The 14,340-nt window shown below is 49.7% G+C and overlaps 1 protein-coding gene across 5 annotated transcripts in view; it reads right to left on the minus strand.

Annotated features, from left to right (window-relative positions):
- The window catches only part of Slc37a1 (solute carrier family 37 member 1), a 66,209-nt gene that overhangs the window by 15,265 nt on the left and 36,604 nt on the right, over nt 1-14,340 (minus strand). For all 5 annotated transcript variants that reach the window (XR_002821275.1, XM_023716027.1, XM_023716026.1 and 2 more), the window contains exons 6-10: nt 13,230-13,365; nt 11,937-12,013; nt 11,131-11,297; nt 9,492-9,529; nt 3,158-3,238 (exon numbers count right to left, since the gene is read on the minus strand). Coding sequence is in view for 4 of the 5 variants with exons in the window: in XM_023716027.1 (XP_023571795.1) it covers nt 3,158-3,238; nt 9,492-9,529; nt 11,131-11,297; nt 11,937-12,013; nt 13,230-13,365 (499 nt within the window). In the remaining variant the exon portion in view is untranslated. The remainder of the gene's footprint in view (nt 1-3,157; nt 3,239-9,491; nt 9,530-11,130; nt 11,298-11,936; nt 12,014-13,229; nt 13,366-14,340) is intronic.

Here is a 14,340-nt window from a genome sequence, read left to right on the forward strand (position 1 = left end):
ATGGGGGCAGGCCACGTGTAGCAGAGGCATGGCATCCCTGCCTCAGTTTCCTCAACTGTAAAATGGTTGGTCCTTTAGATTCCCTCTTCCTGTCATGGTTTCCTGTTCCTGTGATGCAACTCCACCCTGTGAGCTCCACACAACAACGCACTCCCTGCCTGACACTTTCTTTGTAGGCCAGTCCCCTCTGTCTCTGCACAGCCCTGCCTCAATGCCACTGCTAAAGGCAGTCTCCCTGGCACCAGTGCCCTGTGGGGGACTTCTCTGCTCACTGTGTCTCCTCTCCCACCCCCACCCACAGGCATGATGCAGGGGCCATCAAGCAGGGAGCAAGCTGTGCAGTGCGTGAACTGCTTTGGGGTTGGATTAAAGATGTGAAGTCTGATGAGGACGGAGGTTATGAACCTTTTCTACAGGATCCTACAGCTCTGGTGAGCCACCCAACCTCCTGAGTAGGAAGACTGCTGGACCCTCCATAGGACAAGAATGAACAAATATGTAGTATGCCAAGTCACTAAAGAAGGAAAAGTTCCCATACTCAAGCAAGACCGTGAGCATGCTGGTGGCTGACACTGAGGAGCTGAGCGGCTCTGTACTTATTTCCAAAAGTAATGCCTGAGGAGAAGTAACTGACTGAGACAGACGGCAAGAGGCTAATATTCATTAATACAGGTCTTGTTTTAACTTAGTCTTAACTACACAGCAGAAAAGTATAACCAAAGGATGTATGAAAATAATATATAGTAATAAAAGCTTGATATAAAAAGGGACTCCAATGGCTCACCCCTTCTGGCAGTTTCCAGTTATACCATTATCTGACCAATATTACAGTTCCTTAAGGAAGAAATATGGTAAAATCTACTAAAATTCAACAAGAGGGCTAGGGAGGTAGTTTGGTGGTCTAAGCACTTGCCTGGCAAGTGTAAGGACCTGGGTTTGATCCCCGGTACTGTGTGCTGTGCCAACCCTGGAACACTAGGTGTGCTGTGTCAGCCCCCGAAACAAGGCATGGTGGCACATGCCTGTAATCCCAGTGCTGGGGAGGCTGAATCAGGGAGATCATTGTGAGTCTGAGCTGTGTAGCAAGACCCTGTACCAAATAAGTTAATTAATTAATTAAAAAGTTCAACAAGAGTCTTTAAATTCCTTAGCTGAAATTGTTCTTTAAAATCACCAAACTCTCCATCTTCTTACAGGTAAAACTAGAGGGACTCATGACAAGAAGTTATCAGACTTAGAGATAACCTCCACCAATAGGGTGATCTAAGAGCCACCTGGTTACAATGACTATTCCAGTCCCTGAAGAGCAGTTTCTGCCAGCAGCTTAGTGCTCATCCTGATTGTACGTGCTTTAATTTCTTGGAAAGTTTTCTGCCTAGAGGTTGCTGAACTCCAAATAATCATATAGAATGAACCAACAACAAATGACTTACTGGGATCTACTAGATTGAACCTATAAAGGGAGTTTATAGCTGGTAAATTGCAACATGACCTCTAGCTGAGGCCCACTAGGTTAGGTCTCTGGAGAAGACCCTTGACTGCGGTCTCCCCTACACCGGTCTCCCCTACACTGACTGCTCGTCAGGGACTGGAACAGCGATTACAACCAGGTGGCTCTTAGATCACCCTATTGGTGGAGGTAATCTGTAAGTCTGACACTTCTTGTCATGAGTTCCTCTAGTTTTACCTGTAAGAAGATGGAGAGTTTGGTGATTTTAAAGGACAATTTTAGCTAAGGAATTTAAAGACTCTTGTTGAACTTTTTAAAATTAATTAATTAATTAATTAACTTATTTGGTACAGGGTCTTGCTACACAGTCTCTCCAGTCTTCTCAGCTCAGAGCTGCTGGATGGAAACTGTACGCATTCTCCCCTAAACACAGTTAGGGATGCCTCTTCAGAGGGAGCAGTATTACAGATAGCTAAACTAGGTGGAAATATAGTGGGCTGGTGTGGGAGGCCATTAACTGGTATCCATTTTATAACAGTGTCAGCCGTTTTCTTAAGTTTCTATTCCCCTGCTGAGTTAAGTTTATGGTCCTTCTCACCTTGCCCATTCCCCGTGAATCATGTGCTATGCCGCAGGGGTTGCACCTTCCCCCATTGCCTAGATACCTGCTGACCCCCAAGAGCTGAGACTTTCTCATTCCTACACCCCCTATATATACCCAGCACCTCCCCTGAATAAATGGGACTTGATCAGAATCCTGTCTTGTCCTCATTCTTTGCATCTCCTGTCCTTTCTCCCCTCAATTCCCCGCTCCTCCCCCAGGTGACCTTCGTTGACTGACCCACTGGTTCGGGACAGGCTGGTCCCTTGGAGGCAGTGGAGAAGACGGGAACACATCAAGACTGTGACTGAAGGTGCAACTGAAGATAAGAATCAAGGTAGCCAAATTTGCAGATTTCCCATTATCTTATTAGGGGTAGGCTGTCCTCTCCCATCAAGACTAATGACAATACTACAAATTATGAACCAAGGTTATGAGGTCACCCATGGTTGAAGAGATAGCTCGGTGGTCTAACTGGCTGCCTGGCAAGCACAAGGACCTGGGCTCAATCACTGGCACTGCATGCCGAGCTGGCCACTGAAGATAGGGCATGGTGGCACACACCTGTGATCCCAGAGCTTGGTAGGCTGAAAACAGGAGGATTACTACAAGTCTGAGCTGCATAGTGACACCCTCTATCAAATAAATAAAAAGAAAAAAATAAAGGTCACCCATATGCCCTTCCTACCACTGGATCATTATTACCTCAGCGACTAGACTTGCAAGCTTATTGGTTGATCATAATTTTGACTGACATCATATCTGCTTTGGGGTTTTGCTCTATAAAGCTTCCTTGAGTAGTGGGCTCACTTTAACCCATTCAGTACTCCTCCAGTCTCTCAGGAACTATTCCTATTCCCTAGTCCTTTTCTCCAACAAATTTTCCTGTTCTTAAAAAAAAAAAAAAAAAAAGACACAAAGAAATTTAGCTTAGCATCCAAACAAAGCCAGGCAGGACAAACTCAGATTCCACAGAAATTAGATTTTGTAAAGGCCATGGCATGTGTGATAGTCTCTGAGGCAGAAGGTCAGTGAGGCCTTGCAGCCTGAGGGACTCTGCAGCCCTGGCTGGAAGTTGTGTTCACCGGAAGTCGCTTGGAACTTACCAGGGGCCTGCTCTTTTCGCTGAGTGATGCTGGCTTCTGGAGTCTAAATCTGTTTGTACCATTCTCGTAGGCTTTCGAATGCTGGGAGAAGAAAATTTAATTAAAGCCATTACTGGATCATCAGCGGAAATCAAGCCCAGCTCTTCTTAGCAAGGATAGATGAGATCACCACCAGAAAGCTACTAAGAGAAAAACAATGAATAATTAACATAAAATGGCAGGCTAATCAGCTGAATCCCTAGGCTTGAGACCCTCTGTAATGGAATGAAAATATAATGTCCCTCCTTGAAGAACAGACCAAGACTAAGGGAGAAACAGAAAAATGCCAGTGAGGGCGATTTAGGCTTCCTTAATAGCCTTGACCTGTTTTTAGGATAGAAAAGGCCTTAGAAAGACCACAGGGCAGGTCTTCCTTTACAATTTGGGACAGGGCCTAGTAGCACTCCAGCTTAGCTCATCTGACTTAGGGCCGATCTGCAGGTGGGTTGGGGTAGGCTCCATCCAATACCATCTCTGTCACCACGTCAAAAGATGAAATGAGGGAATTTCCTGGGCACTAACACAAGGGTGTCATTTCCCATCTGTTATTTCTTTTCTTTCTTTTAAATATTTTATTTGGGGGTTGGGGAGATGGTTCAGTGGAATAAGCGCTTCCCTAGCAAGTGCAAGGGTCTGAGTTCAATCCCTGGTTCCATAAAAAAAAAAAAAAAAAAAATTATTTGGTACAGGGTCTTGCTGTGCAGCTTGGACTCACAGTGAGTGATCTTCCTGTCTCAGCCTCACTACCTGGTTTTGGGGCTGGCATGGCATGCAGTACTGGGGACTGAACTCTGGTCTTTGTGCTTGCCAGACAAGAGACTGCTAAGCTATCTTCTCAGCCCCTCATCTGTTATTTCTAAAGGTTCTGTGGGTGCAGAGACCTCTTGGATGACAATGGTATAAAAAATTTTTAAAGTTCTGTGGTAAAATTTCATTATTCTTTGTTTATGAAATAGTTGAGGTGAACCTCCTTTAAAATAGGGAATTCTATACTCAAAAGGATGTTTATTTTCTCGTCTGAATCCTACTAAAACAATTTCTATAGCAATCTGGAAATTGTTTCTATAGCAAACTTCCAGCACTGGTTCTGGATTGATTTTGAAGAGGGGGAACCAGCCTGGCCAGCCACACCAGATCCCTGAGTGAAGGGCCACACCACATCTGGAAGATGGACACAGGGCAAGGGGGGCGGAGTGCGTTTACTCAGCTCTGTCATGTTCTCAGGTGGACCCATGTGCTACATCCAGAGGTCATCTCCCTTCAATTGCTATCCGGAGGTTAAGGAAAAACTACTATTGCATGACCTGAAAATATAAATCTGTATCTTGAAAAAAAATTGTGTCCTGTGCTTACAAGAACCTGGTGTCTAGGGGTGAGCTGCCTAGGCTCACAGCAAAGCACTGTTGGGGTGTCCCCGATGCCAGAATGTTCACAGAGGCAGCTCCAGACACTGATCCAATTGCTTGGGCTGCATTGTCTTGGGCATGAGAGCTGTGTTCTGGGTCCCAGCAGATGGGCAGGGCCTGTGGCCATACCATGTCACATAGGGCTGCTGCCTCCAGACTTCAGGAGACAGGAGAGAAACACTTTTTACCTTGCTTTAGCCACAGATAGCCCTGGGGTTTTCCTACTGTTTGCAACTGAGCATGTTTCCAACTAACAGAGAGATGAAAAGCACCACACTTTGCACTGGCGTGGTGGCCATAATTGCTGCTACTCCAGTGGCTTAGGCAGGAGGATCCCAAGTTGGAGAGTAGTCTGGGCAATTTAGCCTCAATAATAAATCCGTAATGACAAATAAGTAAAGATAAGATAAAGAAGGGTGGGGATATAGTTCAGTGGTAGAGTGCTTGCTTATCATGTACAAGGTCCTTGGTTTGATCCCTAGTACCATAAAAAACAAAAACACATTAAATTTTCCAAAACCTTAATATGAGATTTTGAACCAAATACAGTCCTAATTGAAAGATACTGTAAGCCTAAACCCAGGTAACACAGAGATCAAAGAAAGCCGGAAGCACAAATCCTGGCAGCCTTTCTGTGGGCATCCTCGCAGAGAGCCAAGTTTGAAACACTGGATGCTGTTTCTTACTTCTTAATTGTGGCTCATTTGAGACAAGTGCTACCTGGGAAAATCAGTTCTGCACTGAGGCTTCCAGTTCACAGCAGCGCTGGGCAGAGGTGCAGGCCCACACCCCAGGACTCAGCCAGCAAATCCGTAAGGTGAGACTCATGCCCACTTTTCTCAATGAAGATGATTTAATGGAGAAAAGCAGCAAACAGCACAGAATAAACAGGGGGACCTATTCGTCAGAAGAGGCTTCTGGACATACTGACCAAAGGCAAGGGGCAGCCCACCTGGGTTCCATTTACACACAGTGAACAACTGAGAGCAGCTGGACAGACACAGGAGGGCTGCAGATGGACACTACAGACAGGACAGCATTGCTGACACCGTCTACGCGGCGCCTTCCAGAGCAGTCCTGGGCCTCGGGTGCCTGCCTGCACCGCTGACCTGTCTTCTATCTGCACGTTACCCATGCCGGTGGAACTGTACAACCTGTGACCTTCTGTGACCAGCTTCTCCTATCTGTGTGGCTTCCAGGTTCACACGGTGCTTACCAGTGTTCCACTCTTTTCAATGTCACAGATGCTCTGTGGCACGGTACACTGTACTTGATCTGCCTGTGTGTCAGTGGATAGTTACGTGGTTCCAGGTTTGGGCTACTACTAATCCTGCTACCAGCTTGTGTAGGCACGGATTTCCGCCAGGTAGATTCCTAGGGTGGACCTACTACACTGAAGCGTAGCTCTACGCACATGCTTCTTCTGAGGAACTGCCAGCCTGTGCTCCCAGCACAGTCTGAGTTCTGGCTCCTCCTCATCCTCTCCACACACATTCTCTGCCTCTGATCCCAGCCATCCTGCTGGGTATGAAGTGGGTCTCACTGTGGCTCTGGTTCTATTTTTCTGGTGGCCAGTGGTGCTGACCACCTGCTTCTTGAGCACCTCATACCTTCCCAGCAGGGATGACTGTCTGGATCCTCTGGCCTTTTTTTTTTTTTTTTTTTTTTTTTTTTTGTCTACAGGTTGTTCATTCAGGGTCTCACTACTAGATCCCATTCGTAGTGATCCACGTGTTTACAGCCTCCCAAGAGCTGAGATTACAGCTACCATGCTCAGTCTCAAAGTCTCAGCGTGCCCTGGGGGCAGCGCCGGCACAGCAGACTTGGGGATCCCCCCACCCCTGCTTGCAGGCACTTTAATCCCCTGAGCTATTTGGCTGGCTCTCTCTCTGGTCATTTTTAAAGTGGTTGTGTTTTTACAACCGAGTGTCAAGAGCTCTTTAAGTATGTGAGTGTCTGACTTGATTTATACATGTATCCCCCATTCTGAGCTGCTTTTTCATTGTCTTTATGCAACACAAAGTTTTAAATTCTGAGGAAGTACAGCTGGTCCCTGCCTCTCCTACCCCGATGTTTTGGGGATGATCTGGGCACTGCCCAAGGCTTCCAGTGAGCTAGGAAGAGGGTGGAGACCTAATCTCAAGACCATGCGCAAAGGATCAGATAAAGTCATTGAGGCAGGGCCCCATGACAAGCCTAGAGGCCTCATCAGAACAGAGACCAGGAAACAGGCACACAGACACCTGTGGCCTCCTATGCTGTCTGCCTCCCAAGGCTACAGGCAGGCAGCCCCTTGAGTGTGGCCCTTGACCTTGGTATTCCAGAACCAGGAACCTAAGTAAACATCTTTTCTCAAAACTGCCTGGCTGTGGTGCTGTGACACTCATACCACAGAGTGACTGACGCACAGCGTGTGCCCTGGTGCCACACCTGCCAATGCTCTGCTGACCGGGAGGCCCACACCAGGGTTTCTAAAAGCTCACGGATAGGAGTCTAGTCCATCCCAGCTCTGGAGTGAGATGTGTTTGGTGCCCGGTGCCCCAGGCTCACTACACACTGCCAAGACCATCCTTGCCTAGGCCTGCAGGAGCTGGGCTCCACCTGGGCCTTGCGGTGCCAGCCACTGCTCTGCACATGGCCCCAGTGAAATTTGGGTGCTTGAGTCCCCCAGCTTTGTTCCTTTTCAAGATTGTTCTGGATATCCGGGAACTATGCTATTATTTTTACCTTTTGTTTCTAAGTTTCTCTAACAAAAACTTTAGTCTTGGAAAAGTCAGGTCTTTTTTCTAAAATATCACACTTTTAAACAGGAACTTCCTGGAATATGGCTTGCTTAAAGCAAATCACAACACCTGACACTCCTCTCTCATGCATTTGAAGATCCAGGGAGGAGACAAAGGAACAACAGCAGGCGGGAATGTGATAGGAGGTTACACAGGATGGGGGCCAGGTTGGTGTACACCTATAATCCCAGCACACTGGGTAACTGAGGCAAGAGGATCATAAATTCAAGACCAGTCTAGGTAACTTAGGAACTTAGATCTTGCAAGGCTGGGGCCATAGCTCAGTGTAAAGGCCCTGGGTTCAAGCCCCATTGCAAGGATAAAAAAAGAGAAGGTAGACAAGGTGGGTACTATTCTCATGAGAGACTAAACTCTGCCTGGCTGGCATGTGGGTGGCTCCCTGGAGACAGAGGAGCTGGGCGGGATCTCAGTGAAGGGCACAGAGAGGAGAAGAGAGCAGAGGCTTCAGCCCCAGGTCCAGGACACCAGGTGTCCAGGCCAACTGTCCACCCCATAGCTGGGAAGAAGCCATAGCCCAAGGTCCCTCCCATTTGCCTAGGCAATGCCCATGCCAGTACTTGACTTGCCCAGAGGTGCCCTGCCAGGGGACTAATGCTCCAGGCAGGAGGTCTGAGAGCCCAGTACCACTGGCTGTGTGGTCCTAAGTGGCCAATGTCAGCATCTCTGAGTGTGATGCCCATGGCCTGGCAGGAAGACACAATGGGTATTTTCAAATAGCTACTGTAGTTTTTTTAAAAAAAATAAATTCATGCCATTATAGTATCTTCCAGAATGTAGTTGTTTTCAGAACTTTCTAATTTGTTACTTAATGAAGTGCCCAAACCTTCTTTTCAAATGAATCAGACTCAGAAGCCCTCTCAATGTACTAGGCAACGGGCAGGCTGGTTGTGGCGCCCTCTCTCTCTTTCACGCATGTGCACAGTGTAGAGCTAGCCTTCCCCAGCCACCCACCCATGTAGGGCTTACATTTGGTGAGGGGAAGGGCAATAAGGGGTAAAGAGGATTTTATACTGAGTGTCCTCAGACAAGATTGTGACAGGGAGTTGGTGAGATGATATGAGGGGTCCACTCCACATACCCTATGGCCTGCGCTGAGAGCAGGACAACGGGAGCCAGCAGAGTGGGCTTGGGCTGAGGGGAGGAGCCAGGTGACCCCAGTTTGTCTGCTGGGTGTGGACAGTCCTTGACCACAACATGGGACACTAGGGGATGGTAGGCGTATGGGTAACAGCCAGATTTGCTCCAGTCAGGCTTGGTCTGAGAATATCATGGGTATCTCCAGAGAAGGGCTAGCGAGCTGCGGGCCAAAGGACCAGGCTGGAGACCCCAATGTCACACATGTGGGGGTGGTATGTGCTATGGGCTGGGCACGTGCTCCTGTGTGAGGACAAATGAGGACAGAGAGCCTGGGGATCTGTAGAAGGCATCCCGAGAAGCAGTCCACATGGGACCAGCGTGTTCCCATACCCACAGGGGAGGCAGTGAGGGGGTGAACAGTGTCCACTGTGGGCCCTGGCAGAGGATGAGAGAACAAGGAGAGGAGGAGCCTCGCGGGGCAGGAGTCTCCAGGGCAGGATGGGGCAAGAGGGCCTTTCTTCTTGGATGGTGGTCAGCACTGTACACTGTGTGACCCTGTGTGCTTGGAGGTGGAGGGTACGGATGGAACTGCAGGAGTCTGAGCCTGCCCTCAGGGAGGGAGCAGGTGCCCAGGGCCTGGCTGAGGGCTGCAGTGCTGGGATAGCCGAGGTACAGCAGGAAATGGACAGTGTGCAGCTTAATGGATGCAAGATCCACCTGAGAAGCATGGCCACCAATTGAAGGTGACACTGGCCAGCTCGCCTGGCACTTTCCTCCATTGCACCAAGGCCTGGGGAAAGCCAGGCAGTCCCCTCGCCTGGAGGTACTGCCAGCCCTGGCTCTGGCTCCTTGGAGGACCAGGCTGCAGTGGGCCTCTTGCCCAGCCTCTGGGAAGCAGGGAACTGCCAGCCCTCCCTAGACAGCATAGCTGCACAAAGGACCAGGCTGCAGGGTGCCAGGCCCAGAGCACCATGCTTTGCGGATGCGAAGAATGGGAGCAAGCCTTACCGTGCTCAGGGTGGAGGTGCAGTGGATGTCCTTGGGATCTAAAAGAGCAAACAGGAAAGCGGCTGAGTGCGGGCCCTGTAGCACCCGAGCCTGAGACCTGTGCCCACCGAGGGAGGAGTCCTGTGAAGGCTTGGCTGTGCTTCCCACAGAAATGAACCTGGGAGCTCTGTGGCCTACTGGCTGTGTCAATCTGCCTCCCTGCAGTAACCTTTTCTGTCCCTGTGTGCAGCCCCAAACATCGTTCTGTATACCTTGAATACACATAAGCAAATGAACAAGATGTCACCTTCTGTTTTTGCTAAACAAGGACAGGGGTAAGAAAAGAGACTTAGAAGTTGCAGATGAGTGGCCTGTGCCACAGCACAGCCCCTAACTTGCCTTCCCATTCTCCTTAACCCTGGTGTGGAAGAAGGCCATGGCCAGTAGCTGCCACCAAATGCCAGACACCACAGGATGGCAAGTAAATGGATGCACAGCTCCAGTATCGGGACACGAATCAGGGCCACAGTCGTAAGGGATTGTAGAATTCATTAGAAATAGAAATGGGTGCAGACATGATGTTTCTCTTGATGGAAGGCTACGTGGAAGGAGAGAGAGGAAGCAGGGCTCTGTCCTGTGAAGCTCAGGTATCTGCTTGGGTCCATTTGCCATACTATCACGGACATCTCCGCTACCAAAGAACAAGATGCCAGGTGGTATGTGCGGTGTGTGTCCGGCACCCTCTCTCAGCTCCCACCCACAGGCGTTCTCTGTTCACACCCCCACGTGTGACTGCCAGCCCCACCCTGGATATTTGCTTCCTTCTCACCCACATTGGAGGCCGCCCAAGAGCTGCATAGCCCTGGCTTGGCTAGATGGAGGTTATTTTTAAAATTCAAAGGTTGGCTTCAGCGATAAGAAAGAATTGAGACACAAAATGGAGTATGTATTCTTTCTAAAATGATGGGTGCTGAGGGCAAGTTACTATGTGTGCCAGGATGGGCCGTGGAAACTGCCCCTGCGCGTGACTGAGCACCTGCCCCTGGAGTTCTCCTGGGACCTTTCTGTGCCCGGAGCCAGATGAAGGAACTGAATGCCAAGTGGACGTTATCAGAATGGCTCATGGGATCAGAATTTTCCACCACAGCATAGCTATGCAAATCTTGTGCTGTCGGATCTCTACTTTAAAAATTATTTTCAAAATCTATGCAATGAAGTGTGATACTGACTCTGGAATGAAAGGAAGAATTTAACTTTCTGGTAGCTCTTTGCTTAGTGAAGACCTATGGCCTTATGTTACATGGTATTTGACAATGCTGTCTGAGATGCAGCGGATCGGGGACATACATGCTGGCAGCGGTACTTGGGCCGGGAAGGAAGTGGGGAGCAGGGGCAGCCACACTGGCTGGGCAGGGACACTGGGGAAGCTGAGACAGACTCTAGGCCCCCAAGCTAGATATATAGGACAGGGCAGGAAGCAGAGAGAGAAGGAAGAACCTCAACACTGGTCAGCGCAGTGAGCAGGAGACAGCAATCCGGCCCGAGCAGGAGAACCAGCCACCTGGGGAGTCTGCGTGGGCCTTGCCCAGCACCCTGCCCTCTTGGCAGGCAGAAGCTGAATTTGCGATCACTAGGGCATCTCCCAGCCATGAGGACTTACGTTCAATGAGGAAGAGAAAGCACACCATCCCCATGGTGGCCATGATAGCTCCAGGAACAACAAAGGACAGGCCCCAGCACGTGGACACCCAGTAGCCGGCTATCAAGGAGCCCAGGATGTTGCCTACAGAGGTGTGGGAGTTCCACACCCCCATAATCAGACCCCGCCTGCAACACAAGCAAACACAATACCCGATGTGGATGTGGTGGAGGGCTGGGATGAGTCCCCACCCACAAGAGCACAGCCACACATTCCATTTTTCCCTTGAAGCTTTATTTTATAATTAAAAAGGGAAAAGAGGCCTTTTCCTTAATTTCTTGTAAGGTCCAAAATGTAAAGGGTGCTTCCAGAAGCTACAGTGTGAACTACAGTGTGAACAAGAGCTGGAGTAGGTGCCCCACCCGTGAAAGAGGCAGTTTCAAAATTAGGCTCTGGGGCTGTTTCTGTCTGAGCCTCCCTGCCCTGTGGGGTGACTTCCGAGTAACCTCACCCGAGGCCCCAGGGCTGTGCCTCCTTACAGACATGCCCAGACATGCTGCTCCTGAACTGGGTGACCCTGGTGACCTGGTCAGGGCCAGAAGGCTCCTAGCCCAAGGTGGAGACTTGGCCTTAGAGGGCTGCAGACCTGGACTCTGCCCCACCGTGCCCTCCACCCATGCAGGTGCACAGCCCCGTCAGGGCTTTAGGACCTGCAGCTTGGAGTCCTCAGCCCCTTGCTGGACAGAAGAGGCGAGGGAAAGAGGCTTTCCGGCTTTCATTGGAATCTTTCAAACTATAAATGCTGCTGGAAAGCGCCTGCTCCTCACCTTCCTTTCCCAAACCAGTTGCTGAGGCAGGTGACAACGCTGGGCCAGCCGGTGGTCTGTACCAGTCCATTGATGACCTAAGGGTGAGAGGACAGAGGAGAAGGCTCACCCTGGGCCTGGAGCAAGCACCTGGCTGTGGTGGCATGTGCCTGTCACCTCAGCACTCGGGGAGGCTGAGGAAGGAAGATCACAAACTTAAGCCCAGCTTGGGCATTTTACAACTTAGGGAGACCCTGTCTCAAAATAAAATATGCACAAGGGGATGGGGATGGAGCTCAGTGCGAAGGCCTTTGGTACGATCCATAGTACTGTAAAAGGAGGGCAGGGATGGGGAGGGAGTCTCGATAACCTGTAGAGCTGTCAGCAGCAGCTCTTTCTGAAGATAGATCCAGGGGTGCCACCACGCCCAGCTTCCAGCCTTTTTTTTTTTTTTTTTCTCTGAATGCCTTCAGGGCAGGTTTGTTCCAGCCTTTTTGATTTTAAAAAATTTATGAGAACAGCAAACTTTTGTTCTTTTTATAGAGTAGTTTACAAATTGCACTATAAAACATGGCTTAGAATTGATTCATTTTTCCCAACCACACCATGAACGTTGTTACTTCTCTGAGGCAAACAGATCCTTGGCCCAGGAGGGAGAGCATTTCTGAGCATTTCTACACTTGGTGAGGGTACAGTGCTAAGCTCCCCACCTTGGGCTTCTCCAGGTGAGGGCTCACTGGACCACCTGGAGCACTGGAAACAAGCCCCATGGTCCCCCTCGTACAAGTGCAAACCACTTCTGCAGTTACACAGCCAAGCTTTTTCAAGTGACAGGACAAAATCTTGAGAAGCAAAATTAAAGCAATCTGTTCTGATGATCTGATGACACCCCTCAGGCTGTTTGCACAGGCTGGGAAACACCACAAAACCAGCCGGGCATTGTTGCTTTCCTTGCTGGTCAATATTTATCCACACGACAGCTGGGAGGACAGAAGCCAAGAGACACGGCCTCCTGCTATCTTCAGGCCTCTCCTCCTCACACTTCCAGGGTCTCTCCTTTCCAAGCATTCGCAAGCCCCTACCCTGCTGCCTCGGAATAACAAACAGGATTTCTTAGGCACCGCTCCTCAAGCTGGAAACTCCTAGCTGACAGGAGTTTCGCAGCAGAAGGCAGGGACTTCCTGTGCCAGCCGGTCTTGCCTGTTTTCCTTACTCTGGCACCTGCTGAGACAACAGGCTCTATGAAGGAAGCATCCCATCCTGTTCATCTTGGAAACCCTGGACCTAACCCTGGAGCAGCCACAGGTTTCTTACCTGAGTGACCACGTAGAATCCCAAACTGTGGATATCATAGAAATACCCCAGCCCGAACAGGGCAGTGAAGGCTCCACTGGCAAGCATCCCGAAAGTCAGGTAGTACCGGATGGGCAGGCGCTCCCCTATTATGCCACTGGGGACGGGAAGGAAAGACAAACAGGAGAGAAACACACCCCTAAAGTAAATGGCCAGCTGCTGCTCCCCAGCTGCACCCACACTGTCCCCAAAGCTCCTAGAACTGAGGGGCGTGCCAGTTCCTGGAGGACCAGGCACAGCTGTGCCCTGCACGTGCCCCGCACCTACAGGGGCACAGCAATACCCAGAAGGCTTCCTGTTTCTAGACAAATTCACTAACTACCACACAGTAAAGCACACACTCTATGACGCGAATGTGACTGCTGTTGGTTACAGAAAACAGCACTGGTCCTGCTAGACTTGATCTAGACAATAACCAGTCAACATAGCCAGTTGACATTTTAACTGTCAAATTAGGGACTGAAGTCACTAAAAGTGGCCACCAAGCACTCACTCCTGAGTCGTACCTAAGCCACCTGCATGGAAATGCCTGGCTGGATGGTCCCATGAGGAAATGACACTCAGCTGTCCTGTACACACTTTGGCCTGTTTGTGTGACAAAGTAGTCTTTGTCCTATAAGGTGAGGTCAGAAGACCTGGGTAGAATCTCAGTGGTCCCTTAAGCCCAGCGCTTTTGGGTTTCATCTGTAGAGCTGTCTGGGCTCCAGTGAGATTGACACAGTTGTCTGCTTGTCACCTGGCTACCGAAAGCCATGATGGGGGTGGCCAATGTGGCAAGGGCCCATTGTCATAGGAGGCCAGATGCTAAAAGGGTGGTGACCACTGTCACCCCACACAAGGACTACACAAAGCACTCTGTATTGTTCTGGGGGAAGGTCACTAACAGGTCACAGTTGTGGTGTAAGTGAAGAAAAGGTGCAGGAAAACAAGGGGACACTAACACTTGCATTGCCTTGCACATCATCACATGGGGGTTCTGAGCCCAGGGCCAGATCTACACCCTGCTGCTGGCAGTACTCTGGGTTGAGCTAGCTTCAATGTTGCAGTCCTTTTTTTTTTTTTTTTTTTTTTT

Source organism: Octodon degus, unplaced genomic scaffold (assembly GCF_000260255.1).
Source record: "Octodon degus isolate 3935 unplaced genomic scaffold, OctDeg1.0 scaffold00045, whole genome shotgun sequence".
Lineage (NCBI taxonomy): Eukaryota > Metazoa > Chordata > Mammalia > Rodentia > Octodontidae > Octodon > Octodon degus.